This window comes from Macaca mulatta, chromosome 10 (genome assembly GCF_049350105.2).
Source record: "Macaca mulatta isolate MMU2019108-1 chromosome 10, T2T-MMU8v2.0, whole genome shotgun sequence".
Taxonomy (NCBI): Eukaryota; Metazoa; Chordata; class Mammalia; order Primates; family Cercopithecidae; genus Macaca; species Macaca mulatta.
In genome coordinates this window covers 22410648-22435307 of record NC_133415.1, presented here as the reverse complement: position 1 = coordinate 22435307, position 24660 = coordinate 22410648, and the positions used below count along the sequence as shown (strand labels likewise).

The 24660-nt window shown below is 45.6% G+C and overlaps 1 protein-coding gene, 1 non-coding gene and 1 pseudogene across 10 annotated transcripts in view; all 3 read left to right on the top strand.

Annotated features, from left to right (window-relative positions):
* KREMEN1 (kringle containing transmembrane protein 1) overlaps positions 1–24660 on the top strand; it is a 110657-nt gene that overhangs the window by 49029 nt on the left and 36968 nt on the right. For 5 of the 8 annotated variants that reach the window (XM_077950211.1, XM_028827895.2, XM_077950213.1 and 2 more), the window contains exons 4-9: positions 2361–2485; positions 6260–6413; positions 17163–17495; positions 17876–18034; positions 19533–19617; positions 21162–21318. In XM_077950211.1, the coding sequence (XP_077806337.1) occupies positions 2361–2485; positions 6260–6413; positions 17163–17495; positions 17876–18034; positions 19533–19617; positions 21162–21318 (1013 nt within the window). Of the gene's footprint in view, positions 1–2360; positions 2486–6259; positions 6414–17162; positions 17496–17875; positions 18086–19532; positions 19618–21161; positions 22739–24660 lie in introns of those variants that run through there. The other 3 variants (XM_028827894.2, XM_077950212.1, XM_028827896.2) reach the window with 2 other exon arrangements.
* On the top strand, positions 13803–13909 carry LOC114670728 (U6 spliceosomal RNA). The gene has a single exon (XR_003720418.1). It is a non-coding gene; the product is annotated as a U6 spliceosomal RNA (small nuclear RNA).
* On the top strand, positions 22729–24528 carry LOC144329491 (uncharacterized; annotated as a pseudogene). The gene has a single exon (XR_013399377.1). The product of XR_013399377.1 is annotated as an uncharacterized LOC144329491 (transcript).

Below are 24660 nucleotides of genomic sequence, written 5' to 3'. Positions count from 1 at the left end.
TGAAGGAAACCGGGAGGAAGGAGAGGTGATGATGGAAACAGAGGAAAGAAGGAGAGGTGATGATGGAAATGGAGGAAGGAGAAGTGCTGATGGAAACAGGGAGATAGGAGAGGTGATGGAAACAGAGGGAGGAGGGAGAGGTGATGATGGAAACTGAGGAGGGAGAGGTGAAGAAGGAAACAGAAGGAGGAAGGAGAGGTGATGAAGGAAGGAGAGGTGATGAAGGAAACAGAGGGAGGAGAGGTGATGGAGGAAATAGAGGGAGGAGGGAGAGGTGATAAAGGAAATAGAGGGAGGAAGGAGAGGTGATGAAGGAAACAGGGAGGAGGGAGAGGTGATGATGGAAACAGTAGGAGGAAGGAGAGGTGATGATGGAAACAGTAGGAGGAAGGAGAGGTGATGATGGAAACAGTAGGAGGAAGGAGGGGTGATGATGGAAACAGTAGGAGGAAGGAGAGGTGATGAAGGAAACGGAGGAAGGAGTGGTGATGATGGAAACAGGGAGGAAGGAGTGGTGATGATGGAAACAGGGAGGAAGGAGAGGTGATGATGGAAACAGAAGGAGGAAGGAGGGGTGATGATGGAAACAGGGAGGAAGGAGAGGTGATGAAGGAAACAGAGGGAGGAAGGAGGGGTGATGATGGAAACAGGGAGGAAGGAGAGGTGATGAAGGAAACAGAGGGAGGAAGGAGGGGTGATGATGGAAACAGGGAGGAAGGAGAGGTGATGAAGGAAACAGAGGGAGGAAGGAGGGGTGATGATGGAAACAGAGGAAAGAAGGAGAGGTGATGATGGAAACAGAGGAAGGGGAGGTGCTGATGGAAACAGGGAGGAAGGAGAGGTGATGATGGAAACAGGGAGGAAGGAGAGGTAATGAAGGAAACAGGGAGGAGGGACAGGTGATGATGGAAACAGGGAGGAAGGAGAGGTGATGAAGGGGGATGAAGGAAACGAGGGAGGAAGGATAGGTGCTGACGGAAACAGAGGGAGGAGGGAGAGGTGATGAAGGAAACAGAGGGAGAAGGGACAGGTGCTGATGGAAACAGGGAGGAGGGAGAGGTGATGGTGGAAACAGAGGGAGGAGGGAGAGGTGATGAAGGAAACAGGGAGGAGGGACAGGTGATGATGGAAACAGAGGGAGGAGGGAAAGGTGATGATGGAAACAGAGGGAGGAGGAAGAGGTGATGGAAACGAGGAAGGAGAGGTGATGAAGAACACAGAGGGAGGAGGGAGAGGTGATGATGGGAACAGAGGGAAGAAGGAGAGGTGCTGACGGAAACGGAGGAAGGGGAGGTGCTAACAGAAACAGAGGGAGGAGGGAGAGGTGCTGATAGAAACAGAGGATGGAATGGTGTGGCTGCAAACCAGGGCATATGGGCAGCTGCTAGGAGGTTGAAAAGGCAAGGAATGGATTCTCCCCTTGAGCCTCTAGGAGGAACTTGGCTCCGCTAACACCTTGAGTTTAGATCCATAAGCCCCACTTAGTACTCCTGACCTCCAGAACTAAAAGATAATAAATTTATGTTATTTTAAGCCACTAGGTTTGTGGTAATTTGTCCCAGCAGCATTAAGAAACTAATATAGCCGGGTGCGGTGGCTCACGCCTGTAATCCTGGCACTTTGGGAGGCCAAGGCGGGTGGATCACGAGGTCAGGAGATCGAGACCACCCTGGCTAATACGGTGAAACCCCGTCTCTACTAAAAAATACAAAAAATTAGCCGGGTGAGGTGGCAGGCGCCTGTAGTCCCAGCTACTCAGGAGGCTGAGACAGAAGAATGGCTTGAACCCAGGAGGCGGAGCTTGCAGTGAGCCGAGATCACGCCACTGCACTCCAGCCTGGGTGACAGAGTGAGACTCCGTCTCAAAAAAAAAAAAAAAAAAAAAAAAAAAAAAGAAACTAATATATTCACCAAAAGTCCTTGAGGAATCCCACTTGTAGAATTTTTGAAGGAATTAGGAGCTTACATAGAAGGTATAGGATAGTGGGCTTCTGAGGGCTTTTCCTGCCCTCTGGTAACTCTGAAACATAATTTACATTATTGGAGTCTTCCTGTTTTTAGGAAATTTTCCTAGTTTTCTTCAATACTAAATCCTATCAATATTAAACAGTTTTTTTAAAAAACATATTTGGTTAGTTAAAGGTAGACCTAGGTCTCACATACTCTTCAAAATAAAACAAAAACATGATATTTAGCAGATGACACTAAAGCTTCCATTTTCAAAGCTGGTTGCTTGTTTATTTGTACCTCAGGAGTGGAAATACTGGCTGAGATGAAAGTACCTGGCACAAATCGCTTTTCCTCCTTGGTGTTTCACAGCCAGATGTTGTGAAATTCTTTTGTTTTTCTTTTTTCTCTAGTGCCTGGAAACCTTGGCTGCTACAAGGATCATGGAAACCCACCTCCTCTAACTGGCACCAGTAAAACGTCCAACAAACTCACCATACAAACTTGCATCAGTTTTTGTCGGAGTCAGAGGTTCAAGGTGATGACTCTGTGGCTATGTAACTATAGAAAAATGTAAAGATGTAAATGCATTTTGCTCGGATCACTTAAAAATAAGTGCTAAGTAAAATAAGCCAGACACAAAAGGCCACCTATTATATGATTCCACTTATATGAATCATCTAGAATAGGCAAATCCATAGAGATAGAAAGTAGGTTAGTGGTTGCCAGAGGGTGGGAGGCGGGAGGAATTGGTACTAACTGCTAATCAACACAGAGTTTCTTTTCTGGGTTATAAATGTTTTGGAATTAGATGGCGGTGACTGCACAACACAGTGACTACATCAATCACCACTGAAACATACACTGAAACAGTGAATGTTATGTTATGTGAATTACATTTCAGTTTTTAAAAAACCTAAAATAACTAAACTTCTAGAAAAATAAACAGAAAATCCTAAAATATTGGGTTAGACAGGATTTCTAAATTGGACACAAAAACTAATCATTTAAAAAAGTATGGTAAATTGAAGTTATCAGTATTAAAATATTATCTTCAAAAAATAGAGTTAAGAATATGAAAGGCAGGCCACAGACTAGGAGAAAGTAGTTGTTAAATATATATCTGATAAAGGACTTGTATACAGAATATATAAAGAACTCTTATAGCTCAATAATATGACAACTTGATTTTGAAAATTAGCAAAAAATTTGAAGAGACATTTTATCCCCCCAAAATACATAAATGACCAATAAACATATGAAAAGATGCTCAGCATCACCAGTTGTCAGGGAAATACAAATTAAAACCACAGTGAGATACCACTGCACACAACTTCAGGATGTCTGAAGTTAATACTGAAAATACGAAGAATTGATAAGGATGTGGAGCAACTGAAACTCTCATAGACTGCTAGCAAGAATGTAAAATGCTACAGCTTCTTTGAAGAAAGATCTTAAATTTTCTTTCAAAGTTAAATATGCACACCTTAAAACTCAGCAATATCACACCTGGATAGTTACCCAAGATAAATGAAAACCTGTGTTCACACAAAGACTTATACATGAATGTTTATAGCAGCATTATTCATAATAGCTCCAAACTGTAAATAGTCTAAATGTCCATTAACTGATGAATGGAGAAACAAAGCACAGTATATCCATACATACTGTGGAATACCACTCAGCAATAAAAAGAAGAGACATATTAAGACATACTGGCCAGTTGCAGGGGCTCATGGCTGTAATCTCAGCACTTGGGGAAGCCGAGGTGGGTGGATCACGAGGTCAGGAGTTCGAGACCAACCTGACCAACATGGTGAAACCCTGTCTCTACTAAAAATACAAAAATTAGCCGGGCATGGTGGTGCATGCCTATAATTCCAGCTACTCAGGAGGCTGAGGCAGGAGAATCACTTGAACACAGGAGGCAGAGGTTGCTGTAGTGAGCCGAGATCACGCCACTGCACTCCAGCCTGGGCAACAGAGTGAGACTCTGTCTCAAAAAAATAAATGAATAAATAAAAGACATACTGTTATACACAACATGGATGAATTTCCTAAACAGTAGGCTAGTTGAAAGAACTTAAACACAAGACTACATACTGAACTCAAAATGGATCCCAAATCTAACAGTAAAATGTAAAACTATAAAACTTCTAGAAGAAGATATAAGAGAAAATCTTCATGACTTGAGTTTAGGCAAAAAGTTCTTACATGAGACACCAAAAGCATGACCCGTGATGAGAAGAAATTGGTACATTTTAATTTGGACTTCATAACAATTTAAAGATCTTGCTCTGTGAAAGATATTTTTAGGAGGATGAAAAGACAAGCTATATCCTGGGAGAAAATATTTGCAAATCACATATGTGACAAAGGACTTGTATCCATAATGTGTAAAATTAAAAAAAAAAAAAAAAAGCCAAACAACTCAACAGTTAAAAAACAAACAAACAAAGCAATTTAAAAATGGGCAAAAGACCTGAACAGAAGATATACAGATGGCAAATAAGCACATGAAAAGAAGCCAAAGAAGATATACAGATGACAAATAAGCACCTGAAAAGATAGTCATCTGGGCATGGTGACTCAAGCCTGTAATCCCAACGCTTTGGGAGGCCAAGGCAGGAGTATCACTTGAGGTCAGGAGTTTGAGACCAGCCTGGCCAACATGGCAAAACCCTGTCTCTACTAAAAGTACAAAAATTAGCTGGGCGTGGTAGCACACCTGTAGTTCCAGTTACTTGGGAAGCTGAGACAGGACAATTGCTTGCACCTGGAATGCAGAGGTTGCAGTGAGCCAACATCATACCACTGTACTCCAGCCTGGGTGACAGAGTGAGACTCCATCTCAAAAACAATAGAAAACAAACAAAGATAAAGAAGACGATATAGTCAACATCATTAGCCATTAAGGTAATGCCAATTAAAACTATAATGAGATACCACTACATACCTATTAAAATGGCTAAAATAAAATATACTGAAAATAACAAGTGCTGACAAGGATACAGAGCAACTAGGACTTTCATATATTGTTGGTGCAGATCTAAAATGGTACAATCATTCTGGAAAAGTTTGGCACTTTTTAATAAAGTTAAATATACATCTACCATATGACCTAGTAATTCTATTCCTAGTTACTACCCTAGAGAAATTAAAACTTATATTCACATAAAAACCAGTACACAAATGCTTATAGCAGTTCTAGTCATAATTATGAATAACTAGAAACAGCCCAACAGATAAACAAGCTGTGATACTCTGCTCAGCAATAAGGAGTAAACTATTGATACAAACACCAATTTGGATGGATCTCAAAGCCATTATGCTGACTGAAAGAAGCCAGTCTCAAAAAGATTACATACTGTATGATTCTATTTATGTGACATTTTTGAAAAGACAAAACTATAGTAATGGAAAATGGGTCAGTGGTTGCCAGGGATTCTGGGGTAGGGCACCTATAAAGCAATAGTGCGAAGAAAATTACTGGGGTAATGCAGCTGTTCTGAATCCTGATTGTACTGGTGGTTGCACAAATCTTTTTTTTTTTTTCTTCTTTAAGACAGTCTCATTGTGTTGCCCAGGCTGCAGTGCAGTGATGCAGTCTCGGCTCACTGCAACATCCACCTCCTGGGTTCAAGCAAATCTCCTGCCTCAGCCTCCCAAGCAGTTGGGATTATAGGCACCCACCACCACGCCTGGCTAATTTTTGTGTTTTTAGTAGAGGTGGGGTTTCACTTTGTTGGCCAGACTGGCCTCTAACTCCTGACCTCAAGTGATCCACCTGCCTCAGTCTCTGAAAGCGTTGGGATTACAAGAGTGAGCCACTGTGCCCGGCTGTGGTTGCACAAATCTATACAAGTGTTAAAATTTACAGAACTATATGCCAAAATACTATATAGTAATGTAAAAACAAAGTTGTAAAATGGGGCCTATAATGTGTTTGCTTTGAGGGTTAGCTATAAAGCACTCACTACTTGGCACACAGTAAACAGTCAATAAAGTGTTTAGCTGTTACTCATGTTTGAAGTTTATGAGATTTTCTGCCCCTTAAAACTTACTTAAGTGCAGCAGAAACACAAACATTAAAAAGTGATGCTCACCGACAGGGAAACACATTGGTGGCTGCGTACCTATTGGTCAGCTTGAAATTAAGTGTTTCGAGAGTGGAAGAAGGGGGAGGTCCCAGAGGAAGGGACCCTGGGAAGATGAGCCTGATTGCTTGCTGGAAGCCCACCCTACCAGGCTCCTTCAGGCCATCTGACATCCCTGATGATGCTTACCGTGTGCTGCTTCTCTGTTGTGGCAGTTTGCTGGGATGGAGTCAGGCTATGCTTGCTTCTGTGGAAACAATCCTGATTACTGGAAGTACGGCGAGGCAGCCAGTACCGAATGCAACAGCGTCTGCTTTGGGGATCACACCCAACCCTGTGGTGGCGATGGCAGGATCATCCTCTTTGATAGTGAGTATGCCCTGTGCCCATCACTGCCCAAGCCACAGGAACCCTTAGACCAGAGCAACAAGCCTGCCCACCCTTCCTCCCTTCTATATATTCATTCATTCACTTGGCAATAGGCAATACTTGTGACTAGACCCTGGGAATACAGCACAGTGCATGAAGACTCAGCCCCTGCCCTCTGGAAGGGAGAACAGACATTTAACAAGGGATTAGCTACAGTCATGCCAAATGGTTTGAAGCAACGTGGTCTGTTGTGTGATGCTTAGACAACCTAGAAATGATAACCTTTCCAATTTTACATAGACACTAATATAATAATCCAGTATCAGCTTTATTATCCTCTTGCTTTAATATAATTTCCAAACCCTTTTGACTTTTTTTTTTTTTTTTTGCATTTGGGATTTATATATTATTGTGATACACCTGAGAAGAGAGCGTAGTTCTAAGTTGTTTTTTCAGGCCTAGCATTGGGTTTGCCCTGACCCCCACCTCCTCTCTAAACTGCCGCATTTGTGAGATGCTGGCCAGGAGCAGAGTGTGTTCAGAATGGGAGTGGGTCCAAGGCCTTGACCCCACCAACATCATGTCCTAACCACTGAGCCAACTGATTCCTCATCGTAATCCACCAGCATCCTCTCAGTAGCAGTGAGACTTTATGAGAGTTACAGCAACAGTGCAGCACCAGATTTCAAGATAATGGAGACAGACAAAAAAAAAAAAAAAAAAGGCTCAAGATTACCAAGAAATATTGCAGTGTCTGGTGTCTTTGGCCTTTAGGCTAGAGGAAGTGCACTCCTGGCATCTCAACCAGGCAGCATGGCTAGTTTTGAGCAAAAATGACATATGGTTTATTAGTTTCCTAGGACTGCCATAACAAATTATCATCAAGTGGGTGGCTTAAAACAAAGCAAAACAAAATTCATTCTCCGACAGTTCCAGAGGCTAGAAGTCCAAAATCGAGGTGTCAGCAGGGCTGTGCTCTCTCCAAAGTCTCCAGGGAAGCCCTCCTCACTTCTGGTGGTTGTGGGCAATCCTTGGCATTTGTTGGCTGCACCACTCCAGTCTCTGCCTTCTCCTTCACATAGCCTTCTTCCCTCTATGTGTGTCTGTGTGTCCATGTCTCTGTGTGTCTCCTTAAAAGGAACCAATCATTGAATTTATGGCCCACCTTAATCTAATATAGCCTCATCTTAACTCAGTTACATAACATTCACAGGTACCAGGTGTTAGGACTTGAGCATATCTTTCTAGGGGACACAATTCAGCCACTATATATGGTGACTATAAAACCCAGCCAAGGTTTATAACTGAGCCTTTTCATGTTATAGCTTAGACACTGTCTGAAGTGTGTTTGTATTTGGGGTGGGAAGACAGGATTAGTGAACAGAACTTGCAGTCAATTGGTTTTTTTAGCTAAGTGTGCTCATTGGAGACTGCCAGTTGATTCCTATACATTCTGTTATGTCCGGACCAATGCTTAGTTTGATACCTTTGTTTTGGCTAAAGACTGAACTTTGGCTAATGATTAAGGAATCTTGCTAATGCTTAGTTGGCAAATAACTATGCACTACACATCTATTTAACCTTTTATTCTAGAGTTCAGTATTATAAGATTCTCTGCCTTAACACTCTAACTCAGGAGAGTAAGTTTTCTGAACTTGCAAAATGCCTGGTATACTCTTAAGTGAAAAAACAAAGGAAATAAATGTTTCTTGAGTACCTAGTATGCATGAAGGCTTTATCTAAATTATCATATTAGGTCCTCTTGGCACCCTTCTGAAGTAGGGGTTATTGTGATTACTCTCATTTCACAGAAGAGAGCCATATGACATGGACAGGATAAATAACTTGCTGGGATCCACACTGCCAGGAAGCCACTAGAGAGGTGCTAGAGAGGAAAGAGGAGTAGTGTGAGGGTTTACTACCTGTTTTTTGACTTTAAATAGAATGTAATGTCAGTTTAAAAATGGAAAATGAGGCTGGGCGCGGTGGCTCAAGCCTGTAATCCCAGCACTTTGGGAGGCCGAGGCGGGTGGATCACGAGGTCAGGAGATCGAGACTATCCTGGCTCACATGGTGAAACCCCGTCTCTACTAAAAATACAAAAAAACTAGCCGGGCGTGGTGGCGGGCGCCTGTAGTCTCAGCTACTTGGGAGGCTGAGGCGGGAGAATGGCGTGAACCCGGGAGGCGGAGCTTGCAGTGAGCCGAGATCACGCCACTGCACTCCAGCCTGGGAGACACAGCGAGACTCCGTCTCAAAAAAAAAAAAAAAAAAAAAAAAGGAAATGAGTGTTTGCAGATATATGGAGAAACTGGAACCCTCATACATTGCTGGTGGGAATGTAAAATGGTGCAGCTGCTTTGGAAAACAGTCTGGCCAGCCTGGCCAACATGGTGAAACCCCGTCGCTACTAAAAATACAAAAATTAGCTGGTTGTGGTGGCACGTGCCTGTAATCCCAGCTACATGGGAGGCTGAGGCATGAGAATTGCTTGAACCCAGGAGATGGAGGTTGCAGTGAGCTGAGATCATGCCACTGCACTTCAGCCTGGCGACAGAGTGAGACTCCGTCTCAAAAGAAAAAAAAAAGTAAACAGTCTGGTATTTCCTCAAAACATGAAACAGAGAGTAACTGTATGACCCAGCAGTTCCACTCTTAGGTATATACCTGAGAGAACTGAAAACACGTTTCCACAAAAAACGTACATACCAATGTTCCTAGCAACATTATTCATAATAGCCAAAAAGTGGCAGCAAACCAAATGTCCATCAGCTGATGAATGGATAAACCAAGTGGATATCCATATGATGGAATATTTTTCAACCATTAAAAATAAATAAAGTACTGAGGCATCCTACAACATGGATGAACCTTGAAACCATTATCCTAAATGAAAGAACCAGATGCAAAGGGCTATATATTTTATGATCTCATTTATATGAAATGTCCAGAATAGGCAAATCCACACAAACAAAAGCCAGATTCCTGGTTGCCAAGGCCTGGGGGAAAGGGAAGAATATGGAGTGACTGCTTAATAGGTACGGATTTTCTTTTTAGAGTGATAAAATGTTCTGGAATTAGATAGGGATGATGATTGTATAACATTGTGGATATACTAAATACCACTGATTCATATATAGATAGTCCTTAACTTAGGAGAGTCAACTTATGATTTTTCAACTCTACAGTAGGTTTATTAGAGTGTTAAATGCATTTTTGACTTTGATATTTTCAATTACAATGGATTTATCAGGACATAGCCCCATTATAAGTCAAGGAACATCTGTACTTTAAAATGGTTAAAATGGTGGATTTTAGATCAAGAAAAAATAGAATATAGTTTTTATAAGATAATCTTTCATTTAGCACATTTTTATTGGGCATCTGCTGTGGGGTAGATAAAAGTATGTTTTCTTTAGTATAGAGGCTTTACTGGAGGTGTCAAATAGAAATAATCTGGATTAAATGTTAAATACAGCACTGTGGAAATCGTCTGTAAAGTGCACACCAAGTAGCATCCTTGGTACTACTAGGAAAGCGTACTGACCCTCACATAAAGGTGCACTGAAGTGAATTAATTATAACAACAGTTATTGCTCTTTATCGAGTGTTTGTCATGTGCTAGACTTGATGCCAAGTGCTTTTGTGTATTTTATGTTATTTAATCCTTGTAGCAACCCTGTTGATAAGAAAACTGTGGATCAAGATGAAGTGATTTGTCTATGCTAGTAAGTGCCGGAGCCAGGATTCAAACCCTGGTTTGCCACATTTGAAATATTTCTATTTTCAGCAGCTAGAATCCCTTTTATTAACAATAGTAAAACAGATCATAATAATGGATGCAGTTTTATGCTTTAAAGTTATTGAACAAAGTATACCCAGTTCTGATTATTACCACATTGGCCCCTTGTGCAGCTCTCCATAAACTGCCCTTTCTGGCTTGCATTTGCTTAAGGACTAAGAAAGTTGGCGTTCTGAGAGGCTGCTCACGCCATCCTCCAGAGGCCCAGATGCGTGTGGTCTACAGGACCCCTGACAGCAGCCGGTTCTATAACTCACACCCCATTGCTCTGCTGAGAAAGGTACAAAATGCAGCACTGTATAAATAATCTCTAAAGGTGCATCTAGAGGCTGGCGCGGGGACGCACGCCTGTAATTCCAGCTACACTGGAGGCTGAGGCAGGAGAATCGCCTGGGAGGCAGAGGTTGCAGTGAGCCGAGATCTGAGCTAAGATCACACCACTGTACTCCAGCCCAGACGACAGAGTGACACTCCATCTCAAAAAAAAAAAAAAAAAAAAAACAGGTCCATCTAGTAGAGAGTAAAATAGTTCAAACAGCTCAAGTACCACCTCATGGAAATCCTTATGACTCATTGAATAAGGCTGAGCACTTTGGAAATGGTAACTACAGACTGTCCCATGATTTGGGAGGGAGACGATGTCTTCCTAAAGATATTGGAGAAGTTAGATGGTGAGAAATGACCAGATTACAGTCTGTCTCCCAGAACGTGAGGCCCCGCTACCAGCGTGGCTCACATGTGGGTCTCAGTCAGTGTCAGCGAGGTCTTCCTGTCCTCTGCTGGTTAGAGGAGCACCCAGGCTCCTCTGCAGTAGAAGCGCTCAGGCTGTGTTTGCTCTTCGGGAGAGAGACAACGGGGCTAGTGGGGGTGGAGGGTGAGGGGCAGCTGGAAGAAGCTGTCTGCTCAGTCATCATTGCCACATCAAGTAATTTGTCACAGACTCTCTGGCTGATTTTTCAGCAAGCTCTCATGGACTTGCAGAGGTCACTGAGGTGAGCTGTGTACTGTGTGTAAACACAACACTGATGGGGGCTTCAGAACCTCTGCTACCCCTGGGATTATAATTTATTGAATTAACAGAACCAAATAGAAGAACACGTAAGCCAGAGTCAACAGAGGGTTATAGGAATGACCCGGGCTAGCCTCTTGGGACTCTCTTGGCTTCTAGGCCCTGAAGGGAGGGGTCAGTCATCTGGATTGGACCTCATTTTGTAGCATTAGTTGAACACTTATCATTGACAGGGCCCTGTGCTATTCACTTTACATGCGTTGCTTCCCTTAATTCTCACAGTACTGTGAAGCAGGTACTGTTATGCTTATTTTACAGATGAGAAAACTGAGGCTCATAAAAGTTCAGTAATTTGCCCAAGGTCCCACAGATAAAGATCCTGCCTTCATGGAACCTTTATTTTAGTGAGAAGGGAAGAGATTAATTGTGAAAGTGATTGAGGGTCTAAGGATGGGTATAATCTGGTTCCCGGGACTGTGTTAGCAATTGTATTTCATAGACTGTAAGAGGCCTCAATTCTGAGGTGCAATATTATTTTATACACCATTAAGGGAAAAAAAAATTTCTAATTTAACAGTGACATGCATTGACTAAAAGATACATCCCAGTTTAAAAGATTAAAGTGTTTCCCTTAGAGTTGATGAAATATGGTACCAGCCTTCTTTCTTGGGTGCCAAGAAAGAGTGGAATGTTTCCATCCTGAGTAGAATCTGATTCATGGCTGGGACCCATTTGGTTGAGGTTTGTTTCCTGAGACACACCCATTATCATTCCTATCTAGAAGTGGAGCACTCAGCTGGGGTTCAGGGAGCTGCCTGTCCTGGCTAGTGCCTGAGGCTTCTTCCCAAAGAAATGGACTCAGCTAGTATCGAAGAGGAGCAGGAAGGTTGAAGAGAATCACAGATGGCAGGAGGACACCGGCCCACTGCCATGGAGAGCTTGCCCGGGTCTATCCTGGGCAAGTATATAGTTATATATATATATAGTATGTATATATATATAGTTTGTGTTTTGCAGAATATTATATAAATGGAATCACAGTACTTAACCATTTGTGTCTGGCTTCTTTCACTTAGAATAATGCTTTATCATTCACCTATGTTGTTGCCTGTATCAGTAATTTTTTCCTTTTTATTGCTAAGAAGCATTCCTTTGTACGGATGTATTGCAGTCTGTTCATCCATTCACCAATTGACAAACATTGGTCTGTCTATGATAAAGCTGTTGTAAACATCCAAGTACAGGTGCTTATGTGGACATACGTTGCCATTTCTCTTGGGTACCTACCTAGGAGTGGGATTGCTGGGTCATGTGCTAATTGCATATTTAGCATTATGAGTCACTGCCAACTATTTTCCAAAGTGGATGTGCCATTTTGCATTCTGACCAACAATATGTGAGATTTTCATTTGCTCCACATTCTCTCCACCTACAGATACTTTTGTATGATCTGATTTTTAAATGTGATCCACTCTAGTAGGTATGTAGTAGTATCTCATTGTGGTTTTAATTTGCATTTCTCTAATTACCAATCATATTGAACATCTTTTCATATTCTTATTTGCCATCTGGTATATTCCTTTCCCCTAAAGAAATTCCTTTAGCATTTTCTCTAGTACAGGTTGACTGTCAATGGCTTCTTTCTGCTTTTGTTTGAAAAAGCTTTATTTCACCTTCATTTTTGAGAGTAATTTTTGCTGGGTATTGATTTCTGTGCTGACAGCTTTTTTCTTTCAGTACTTCAAAGATATTGCTCCATATTCTTGTGACTTGTATGGTTTCTAGAGGTGTATGCTCTATCTTTATTCCCCTGTATGTAATCTTTTCCTCTTCCTTGCCTGCCTTCAAGATTTTATCTTTTTGGTTTTCAACTTTTTTTTTTTTTTTTTTTTTTTTGAGACAGGGTCTTACTGTGTCACCCAGGCTAGAGTGCAGTAGTGCAGTCATGGCCCACTGTAGCCTCGACCCCCTGGGCTTAAGCAATCCTGCCTTAGCCTCCTGAGTAGCTGGGACTATGGGCATGTGCCACCATATCCAGCTAAGTTTTTAATTTTGTGTAGAGACAGGGTCTCACTATGTTACCCAGACTGGTCTTGAACTCCTGGGCTCAAGCAATCCTCCTACCTTGACCTCCCAAAGTGCTGGGATTACAGGCATAAGCCGCCATACCCAGACTGGTTTTCAACATTTAACTATGATGTGTCTTCTTTGTGTGTTGGTTTGTTTTTTTGTTTTGGTTTTTGTTTTGCTTTTGTTTTTGTTTTTAATTTTTTGTTTGTTTGCTTGGGTTTGCTAAGATTCTTGGATCTGTAGTTTGTCACCTTTTATTGATTTTGGAACATTTTTCACCATTATCTCTTCAAACATTTCTTCTATATTCTTTTTTTATTCTTTTGGCATTCCAGTTACACATATGTTAGACCATTTGATATTGTCCTACAGCTGTTGGGTGCTCTGTTCTCTTTGTTTTCCCCTTTGTTTCATTTGGGGATAATTTCTATTGACCTGTCTTCAAGTTTATTGATTCTTTCTTCAGCTGTGTCTAGTCTCCTGATAAGCCTATCAAAGGAATTCTTCAGTGCTTGCCTCAGCAGCATATATACTAAAATTGGAAAAAAACAGAGTAGATTAGCATGGCCCCTGTGCAAGGATGACATGCAAATTCATGACGCATTCTATAATTTTAAAAAATTCATCTCTGATATTGTTTTATTTCCAGTAGTTTTATTTTTATTTTTATTTTTTTTAAGAGACAAGGTCTCACTCTGCCACCCAGGCTGGAGTGCAATGGTGCAATCATAGCTCTCTGCAGTCTTGACCTCCTGGGCTCAAGTGGTCCTTCTGCTTCAGAATCCTGAGTAGCTGGGACTACAGGCACACACCACCATGCCTGGCTAATTTTAAAATTTTTGTAGAGATGGGGTCTCACTGTGTTCCTCAGGCTGGTTTTGAACTCCTAGCCTCGAGAGATCCTCCTCCCTTGGCCTCTCATAGTGTTGGGATTACAGGCATAAGTCACCATGCCTCACTTCCAGTAGATTATTTACTGTATTCATCATGTAGTCTCTGTCTGATAGTTCTAGCATCTGGGTCATCACTGAGTCTAGTTCTGTAGATTGTTTTATCTCTTAACCATGTCTTTCCCCCCTGCCACCCTTGCTTTTATATGTGGATTGTAATTTTTTATTGAATGCCATACACTATGTATAGAAGAGGCTGAGATAGTGTTTACACCTGGGCAGATCTGCATAGTGTAGGGACTGAGCCAGTCTGTCAGAAGTTGAACTGGGTTGTTTCTCTCACTACCCTCAATGCACATCAGGCTTTAAACTCCTCCAGCAATGGGTTGCTATCAGCTTGTGCTTAGTGTGGAGCCTAGGGTACCCATGAGTTTTCCTCAGTAGTCCTGTTCCATCCTCAGCTTTGAGGAGTTCCTACATGCCTGTGCTGCAGACGGGCTCTTTTTCCATCCTCTTTCCCTCCCTCAGTGGTAGGCTATGGCTGCTTGTTACCTGGCTCTACTCATGATGAGGTCATGGGAGTGGTTCTTGGTTCTCCTGCCCTGTCCTCAGTCTTAGACAGGATGTGAAAAGGCCACCGGCCTGAGGTCTTTTCAGCATTCCCACACCCTTCTTCTCTCCCTGGCAGTCAAACACTGCTTGCGTCTGTGGTGGATCTTGGGAAAGATAATTTCTTGCCTTCCCTCCAGGAGTAGTAGAGCTCTGCTTTGCATTGGCTGCAGGATCCTGGGCTTAAGAGGGCTCAAGGCAACCAGGGACCAATGGCTTTTGCTTCTGCGCTTCCCCCAGAAGCAGTGGATCTTCACCTGGTTACTTTGACAGGAAGGAGAATTTCAAGGAGACTGAAATTTGGGTTTGTGAAATGGTGTTTGGCATAGACTTTTCTAGTCAAATCAGGTCTACTCCCTCCCCCAGAGGCAAACAGATTTTGCTTCTGCCCGTTTTCAGTGGCCCTGGGAGTAACAGGATTTGCTTCCCCTCTCCCAGCGGCCGAAGGCTTTTACTTTCTTAGAGAGGAGAGTCCCCTCCTGCAAGTGCAAAGAGAAGGAAGTGGGCAGTCTTTCATGCCTGTCCCCCAGTGGCAGCCTGTCACCTCCTGCACACTTGTGCCACTCAGGGGGACTATGGTCTGCTGGCCAACCTAAGTCACTTGTGAAAGCACTGAGTAGAGGTCTGTGCAGAAAAGCTCGCAAGTGAGGGCAAAATGCCCATTGTGTCTGGGATGCCCAGTTGCCCTAAGCTAAGACACTAGCCCACTCTCAGCCTTTAAGAGTTTGTTAAGATTTTAGTGCTTTCTTGTTACTTCTCTGGCAGTCACCTCTTCCTCCTGTGTTCTCTCAAAGATGAAACTATTTGTGTGGCCTGACTCTCCTTGGTGGGGCTTTGACTTTGTAGAATTAAGTTCCCCTGGTTGTCATGAGACCTCAGCTGAGTTTTAAGCTTTTTCTCATTGTTAGGATGGAAGCAGCATTCGCTTGTTGTTGTTGTTGTTGTTGTTTTGAGATGGAGTCTTGCTCTGTTGCCCAGGCTGGAGTGCAGTGGCTCAATCTCAGCTCACTGCAACCTCCGCCTCCCGGGTTCAAGCAATTCTCCTGGCTCAGCCTCCCTAGTAGTTGGGACTATAGTCACACGCCACCAAACTCAGCTAATTTTTGTATTTTTCGTAGAGATGGAGTTTCACCATATTGGTCAGGCTGATCTTTAACTCCTGACCTCAGGTGATCCACCTGCCTCGGCCTCCCAAAGTGTTGGGATTACAGGCGTGAGCCACCGCACCCGGCCTGCTTGCTGTTTTCTACATCCTAAAGGGAACCAGAACTCCCCCAAAGCCTGCTTTTTAAATCCTAGCCCTGACTGGGCACGGTGGCCCATGCCTGTAATCCCAGCACTTTGGGAGCCCGAGGCGGGCGGATCACGAGGTCAGGAGATCGAGACCATCCTGGCTAACATGGTAAAACCCTGTCTCTACTAAAAATACAAAAACAAAATTAGCTGGCCTGGTAGTGGGCACCTGTAGTCCCAGCTACTTGGGAGGCTGAGGCAGAAGAATGGCATGAACCTGGGAGGCGAAGCTTGTAGTGACCCGAGATCATGCCACTGCACTCTAGCCTGGGCAACAGAGCGAGACTCCATCTTAAAAAAAAAAAAAATTCCTAGCCCTACACTCCCTCCCAAGGAGTTTCAGTTCTAAGATCTTGTTTACATTTCACCATGTAAGACAGGAAACCACTGCATCCCCTTTCTAGAACCTGCCTATCAAAAACAGGAGTCCAGAGAAATCAAATGTGCTCAGTACAGAGTGCTTAGAATCTAGCATGTTTCCTCACTGCAGAAAGTCATTTCTTGTGCCTCAGTTTTTCTGCTTGAAAACGTGGTCCCTCATGGGAGCGTTGCAAGGATACTGGGGACACACGAGCAACTGTAAAGCCTTTCTCTTTTGACGACTTTACCTCATCGGGTGGCTCCCCTGCAGAGAGGCCCCAGTGGTTTGTGTGCTTTGTCTCATGTGCCGTCGCACATTCCTGTGATACAGGAGCAGGTGGTGCTCTCTCCAGCCTTGAAACTGAGAGAAGCAAGAGGCCCGCGAGTGACGTGCAGCCCCTGCCATCACTTGGCCCTGCCAGTCCCAAGTCCAGACTCTCTGACTCCAGCCCAGCCCCAACCTAGGCCACACCACTGTGCTGTGTGCTAATTCTAAGGTCTCTGGGGGGAAAAACATCTCCACAGTCATTTGTCCAGAGTCTCAGCGATTCATTTTGTGACTCGATCCTGAAACATAAGACTGTCTGGTTTTACAGATAGAAACAGTGTCCTAAATGGGATCCTGCTCGTTAGGAAGCCTTTAGAGCCTTGGTGTTGGAAGCGTGCCTGTGGCAGAGGCCCAGACTGAGGGCGTGGTGTCTTTTTCTCTCCTACAGCTCTGGTCGGCGCCTGCGGCGGGAACTACTCAGCCATGTCTTCTGTGGTCTATTCCCCTGACTTCCCCGACACCTATGCCACGGGGAGGGTCTGCTACTGGACCATCCGGGTTCCGGGGGCCTCCCGCATCCACTTCAGCTTCCCCCTATTTGACATCAGGGACTCGGCGGACATGGTGGAGCTTCTGGATGGCTACACCCACCGTGTCCTAGCCCGCTTCCACGGGAGGAACCGCCCACCTCTGTCCTTCAACGTCTCTCTGGACTTCGTCATCTTGTATTTCTTCTCTGATCGCATCAATCAGGCCCAGGGATTTGCTGTTTTATACCAAGGTAAGACATCCTTGCCTCCTTGGGGGCTCTTTAGGGCCCATGTGCCTCGGGCTTCTCTTCTTTACCCTTGTGACTTGGGCGGTTCTTGCGGGGCAGATTGGGACTCAGGAACTACTGACTCAACTTGCAGATCATCCCGAGGCTGTGGCTCCTTCCCGACCCCCATTTCATAACTCATTTATATTTCATGAGACAGAAAAGAGGTGAAAACCTGTCAGTGTGGCTATTTTAGTAGATCTAATGGCAGGGACCTGCCCATGGAAGGAACTGCACCAGAATTGAATAGAGCAGAAGGCTTGTTCTTCATAACTCGTGCTCTCCCCCGCTCAGCTCTGAGTCTCCATAGCCCTGGCCCCAGTTAATTGCTTTTTCTCTTCCAGCCGTCAAGGAGGAACTGCCACAGGAGAGGCCCGCTGTCAACCAGACAGTGGCCGAGGTGATCACAGAGCAGGCCAACCTCAGTGTCAGCGCTGCCCGGTCCTCCAAAGTCCTCTATGTCATCACCACCAGCCCCAGCCACCCACCTCAGACTGTCCCAGGTAGCAATTCCTGGGCGCCACCCATGGGGGCTGGAAGCCACAGAGTTGAAGGTAGCGCTCTTGACAGTTATAAAGACAAAAGCACTTGGGTGTTTCTTATTCAGAGGCAGGTTGGGACATTGACTCTGTGACCTATAGTCTGTCCTGGCTTTTGAGGGAAATTTTCTTATTAATTGTTTCCTTAGTCCTGAGGGAAAAGTGCTCACCTCCAAAGATTAGGCAAGTATGCCTTTTGTGCATTGTGACTAATCAGCTAATCCTGTATTTTCCCACGTTAAGATTATCTTTCTAGAGCCCCACATTGAAACTCCCTAAATTTATTGGCATTTCCAAGAACTCCATTCATTCACTCACTGACTCATTCATTCAAAAGATATATAAGTACTTCAGTGGTGCCAGGCACTATGCTAGGTACGGGATTATAGAGTGAACCAAACACAATCCCTGCCCTTCTGTGACATATAAATGAGAGGAGAAAGAAAGCAAAATAAAAATCAGATAATTATAAGAGCTATGAAGAAAAGTCATGCAGGACCAGGTGCAGTGGCTCACGCCTGTAATCCCAGCACTTTGGGAGGCTGAGGCAGGAGGATGGCTTGAGGCCAGGAGTTTGAGACTAGCCTGAGCAACATAGGGAGACCCTTTCTCTACAAAAAATAAAAAAATTATCTGGGTGTGGTGGTGCACACTTGTGGTCCCAGCTACTTAGGAGGCTGAGGTGGGAGGATGGCTTGAGCCCGGGGGTTCAAGAATGCAGTGAGCTATGATTGCACCATTACACTCCAACCTGGGTGACAGAATGAGACCCTGTCTCAAAAAGAAAAGAAAAGAATAGAAAAATTAGCTGGGCATAGTGGCACATGCCTATAGTCTCAGCTACTCAGGAGGCTGAGGCAGAAGAATTGCTTGAGCCCAGGAGCTTGAGGATGCAGTGAGCCAAGGAAGTGATGCTTTTATGAGCTGGTAGAACTGGAAAGTACCCTCAGTAGTGACCGAGCCTGGAGGCTTTCAAACTGCCCGGGGGCCCCTGCAGGACCCACCATAGAAGGTTAGGGAGAAGGGCCTGTCCAGCACTTCCTGTGTGTCATTTGGCTATGGATCTCAGTAGCATCTCATAGGCCACATCTCATTCCTCGGATGAGGAAACTGAGGCCCAAAGAGTTTACATAACTCCACCTGTGGTTGCACAGTGGTCCCAGTGGCAGAGACAAAATGCATGTCATCCCTTTAGATTCTGAGTCCAGTAGACTTTGGATCATCCTGCCTGCCTCTCCCTGAGAGTGACTTGTAGAACAAAGGGAAGTATTCAGAACACCTGGGGCCCCATGCTTAGCCTGGGTCTCAGCTGCTCCTGAGGCTGGGTTTGCTGACTGCCCTCCCACACCGGCCTGCAGGGAGCCCCTCAGTCAGACTTACTCACTTGGGTATTCTATAGCCGACTTCCTTTCGGAAACCAGCCACAAACAAGCCTAGTAAGCTCTATCTTTTGCATTTGCAGGATGGACAGTCTATGGTCTGGCAACTCTCCTCATCCTCACAGTCACAGCCATTGTAGCAAAGATACTTCTGCACGTCACATTCAAGTGAGTACAAGAGGGAGCTGCCCGATTCCAGGAAAGGGAAGGCTCAGAGTTGGTTTTCTATGATGCTTCATTTGTCTGGGTACAACTGTAGAATCAGCAGATGATTCCAAGGCCCTCAGTCCTAGGGAATGGAAGGCAGCAGACATACCCCTTCTCTGTAGAGTGAAATGTACAACTGGACAAATCTCATTAAGGTTTGAGGGATTTTGTTTGCTGTGTCCAAAGCATACAATTTCAAGGAGGATTGCAACATTCCTGGCTTAAAAAGCAAATGTGCTAGTCCCTTATGGAGATCTTTATGCAGGATTGAAGATAGCTAGGACGATGCGGTGCATACTTTCTGATGCCTTCTAGAAATTGAGAAACATCCTTAGGAAGAGAATTCTCACATTTTATTCACTATTGCTTAGTAGTTATTTTAAAACAGTTATTGAAGAAACTTATGGAAGCTTTATCATTCAATTCTGACCAATTTGGGGGAAAATATATTTCCTTCCCTTATTTTGCTACTCAAGTCTAACAGTTGCGCCTTCCAGGAAAGGGGCAATTGTTCATGCTACTGATGTTTGTGTACTTAGAGGGGAGCTTGTTCTAATTTTTCCTAGACCCCTACTCTGTCTTTCCGGTGGTTTCTAGTCGAGGCTCTTCTCATTTCACAGCCTCCCTGAAAATGTATGTATGTCCACTAAAAGCTGTCTTTTTCCTGACCGTCTCACTTGCCCTGTGCTACAGACTTCTCATACATTCAACGCGAGCTCTTCTATTGCCTTGTGAAGGCTGCCTTTGGCCACATTGGAACCACTTTACATAGACACCTCCACTCTACACTTGAAATTTTTCAGTGGAAATAATGTCCTCGTATGTGTGTGTGTGTGTGTGTGTGTCTGTGTGTCTGTGTCCATGTGTGTGTGTGTGTGTCTGTGTGTGTGTGTCTGTGTGTTTTAAAGTCACAATTCACATGTTCTGGGGAAGCCTCTCAGGCTCAGTCCTGACCACATCCCCTGTGGCAGCAAGAAAGCCCGATGCTTCCTATAGCATCCAGCATCTGACAGCATGGCTGAGGCCTTAAAGTGCATGCCTAACTCTCCTCTGACATCAGCTGCAGCTTCCCTGCCAGGCAGCTGCCGGGACTGAACAGAGTCTGGGCCAGCACCGGAGGCTAGACGGATCTCTGCTTGAAGCAGAGAAGTTTTGCGTTTATCTTGTTTTAGCTAAGTGGGCTTCCAGGTGAATGGCATTTGAAGATAGTTCTTTTATTTAAAATAAAAGAATTTGAAAAATCATATTCTCTCAGGCTGGGCTTTTCCAGATTCGAAGAATTCCGCTAGTTAGAAAGTTCTTTGTTATTCTGATGTGGACGCTGCCCTGCTGCACTTGGTCTCATTTCAGCTGCACACTAGTCCTTCAGATCTTTAGAGGTGGCTGTGAGGTCCTTCCCAGACCTTGCCCCACCCCATTTCCTAGATACAGTATCTCATGAGATGGTAGGTTGTTTGGAGTGCTTTGTTCTAATCTATTGGAAAAATTATTTATCTGCTTGACAGATCCCATCGTGTTCCTGCTTCAGGGGACCTTAGGGATTGTCATCAACCAGGGACTTCGGGGGAAATCTGGAGCATTTTTTACAAGCCTTCCACTTCGATTTCCATCTTTAAGAAGAAACTCAAGGGTCAGAGTCAACAAGATGACCGCAATCCTCTTGTGAGTGACTAAAAACCCTGCTGTGCCTAGGATTCGAGGGCCCTCTTTGAGCTCAAGGCTGCTGGGGTCAACCCCTCCTGTGGTTCTTCTCTGACAGACTCTTCCCTGCCTCTCCCTCTGCCTTGGCCTCTTCGGGGGCGCCCTCCTACAAACTAGGAAGAGGCACCCTGCTGCCAGGGCAGGCACAGCCTGGATTCCTCCTGCTTCATCGGTTGCACTTAGGAGAGAGACTCAAGGCCCTGGGGCCCAGCCCTCTCTGCATCTCTCTCTCTGATCTAGCTAGCAGTGGAGGTGTCAGGACAGTGAGGCTGAAATGACAGAGGTGGTCATGGCTGGCACCGGGCTCAGGTACATTCTAGATGGCTGTCAGGTGGTGGGTAGGTTTAGTTACATTGAATTTTTCTTGCTTCTTCTCTTCTTCTGGTCTTTATGGCTTGGAACAGGGCCAGACAGGGAGAACTCTCAGGTACTCTTGGGAGTTGGTCTGGTCCCATGCAAGTGTGGACTCCTGCACATTAGTGAGGTGTAAAGAGGGTGGTGTCTGTGCTGCCCTGGCAACTTTGCTCTCCAGATGCTGGACTAGGATGGGCCTCCTCCAGCCTGGGAGGGTCTGAGAATAAGATCTAGTGACCCCCATTTATATCAAACCTGATACTTTACACATGGGCTTCTTTCTAGATTCTTCTTTCCATAGCTCATGGAGCTGCAGGGAAAGCTTGAAGAGCTTTGGTCATATAAAACATCCATTCGGCCGGGCACAACAGGATTATGCCTGTAATCCCAGCACTTTGGGAGGCTGAGGCGGGCAGATCACCTAAGGTCAGGAGTTCGAGACCAGCCTGGCCAACATGGTGAAACCCCATCTCTACTAAAAGTATAAAAATTAGCCAGGCGCGGCTGGGCGTGGTGGCTCACGCCTGTAATCCCAGCACTTTGGGAGGCCGAGGCGGGCGGATCACGAGGTCAGGAGATCGAGACCATCATAGCTAACACAGTGAAACCCCGTCTCTACTAAAAATACAAAAAATTAGCAGGGCTTGGTGGCAGGTGCCTGTAGTCCCAGCTACTTGGGAGGCTGCAGCAGGAGAATGGCGTGAACCTGGGAGGCCAAGCTTGCAGTGAGCCGAGATTGCACCACTGCACTCTAGCCTGGACGACACAGCGAGACTCCGTCTCAAAAAAAAAAAAAAAAAAAATTGGCCAGGCATGGTGGTAGGAGCCACCTGGGATCACTGAGTAGTAATCCCAGCTACTCAGAAGGCTGAGGCACAAGAATAGCTTGAACCCGGGAGGCGGAGGTTGCAGTGAGCCAAGATCGCACCACTGCACTCCAGCCTGGGCGTCAAGAGTGAGACTCTGTCTCAAAAAAAACAAAAAACAAATAAACAAAAAACACCCATTCATTTACTCATGCAACAAATTCTCCTGCAAGCTTTTATGGGCACTCAGGATTGGATTTATCAGCCTTGCCCCTGAGCAGCTCGTGGTCCTATGGAACCTGAGCCAGGCCTCGGTCTCTCTATGATTGGCTCAGCTAACTCTCAGTTCAGAGCAGAGAGTATCAATCTTGTGTTTTTGCCTTTAGGCAGCACTACATGAGACATGGGGCCTGTGGTCCTTCCTTCTGGCGTCCCCTGTGTTAAAAGATAAAAAACACCCCAAGAGCCATCCGTGCTCTCTGCCCCTCCTGTGGGGACCATGTGGGGTTAGGAATGGCTTAGTGGGGAAGGAGAGGGCTCTTGTCCCCAGTCCCATGTCACCCTGTCCCTTAGATAGGGAGGTGGGCTGCAGAGATTGGTGCGAGGAGAGGGTGGGTTTGGGAATTGGAGCTCCTCCAAGGAGCTCCTCCTAAGATTGAGAGCTGCAGCTGTAGTGGCTGCTGGTTGGGAGGTAAGTGCCATCGCTAATTTAAAAGTCCTTGCCATCTGGAAGCAGGCTTTGTCAACAGCAGCTGAGAAAAGCGGACTGTGCCTCTGCTGGCCTTCTAGGCCCTCGTCAGAGCGTGCCTCTCCCCAAGGCACTCGGGCCTGGGTGATTGTTGCACCTCTGGCCTTGGCGTTTCCTCTTTGCAGCACTTTGCCTACCTCCCCCAAGCCCTGAGCCACTGCCTGCTGGGGCTCCTACTGAGGTTCTGGCAACACCGCTGCACCTGCCACCCCTGGGAGGAAAGAGGGCCACACGGGAAGTGTCTGCAGGGAGAGGTGACACTCGGCAGCCTGAGTGCAGGAGAGGTGCTCAGAGCTTCAGGCAAAGGGGCCTTCAGAGGAGGGAAATGGAGCAATGTGTCACAGGCAGACAGGGTCAGGACTGCCACCCCAGGCCCCGTGGGAGGCCAGCTGAGGGCACAGAGCTGCTCGGTGCAGGCTTCATGCTTTGATCTGGAAAGAGCAGCTGTCCGCAGGCCTCTGTCTCCAAGAGGCCCGTCACACAGGAGGACCGCTGGAAACATATCGACACGTGCAGTCTCCCCTCCAAGCTATTCACACTGATTGTGGAATCTCAAACACAAGTGTCAGGTGTGTGTCATCCCAGCAGGCCCTGTGCTGTGAATAGAGCCATGTGCAGCACAAAGGGAATGTGGCATGTGGCCCCAGGAAGAGTTCACCCAGCCAGGGGGCAGTTGTTCAGTTGCCTGGGGCTGACACTGACCACTGGCCTCTGGGGTGTCCTACAGCCCAAATGCCCACCTTGCCCTCCTCACATCTCAGTCAGGGGAGGCCATGCCCAGGCCAATGTGCTGTCAGAGCCTGCAGTGGGGGCAGTACTTCCTTGGAGGGCCTGGGAGGTGCCGGGGATGCCCCAGCGCTTCTCCTCCTGCCTGACCCTGGCATGGCCCAGTGCCTCTAGGATCAACTTACAATCCGTGGAACAGCCCCGGGAAACCCAAACCTGGCTCAGGACAGTGTAGGGGCAGGAGGGCTGTAAATCATCCCAGGCTAAGCCTCCATGGGTGCTGGGTCCTGCGGAGCCTGGCTATGGGCTCAGTTAGAACCACTTAGAAAGTCAGCGACAGCCCACAGAAGGCCACTGCAGCTAAGTAAACACCTGAGAAAGAAACTGTTCCAGAAGAGATGACGTGGGCTTCCAGGAGCATGGAGGAGGTGGCACTTGAACTTTGAGGAAACTCCTTGGATGAGATAAAGTGGGGGTTGGAGGTGGCGGGAAGAGGGTAACCCTGGGAAAGTCAACGTCAGAACGCATGGCAGAAGACTGTGGAAGAGGCAGGGGAGGGGCTTTGGGGACCACTGTGGACAGAGTTCTGAAAGCACCCTGGCCAAAGCCTCTCCTGAGGTGACAGAGCGTGGGAGGAGGCTGCAGGGGCACTGGGCCTGCGTGCCATCC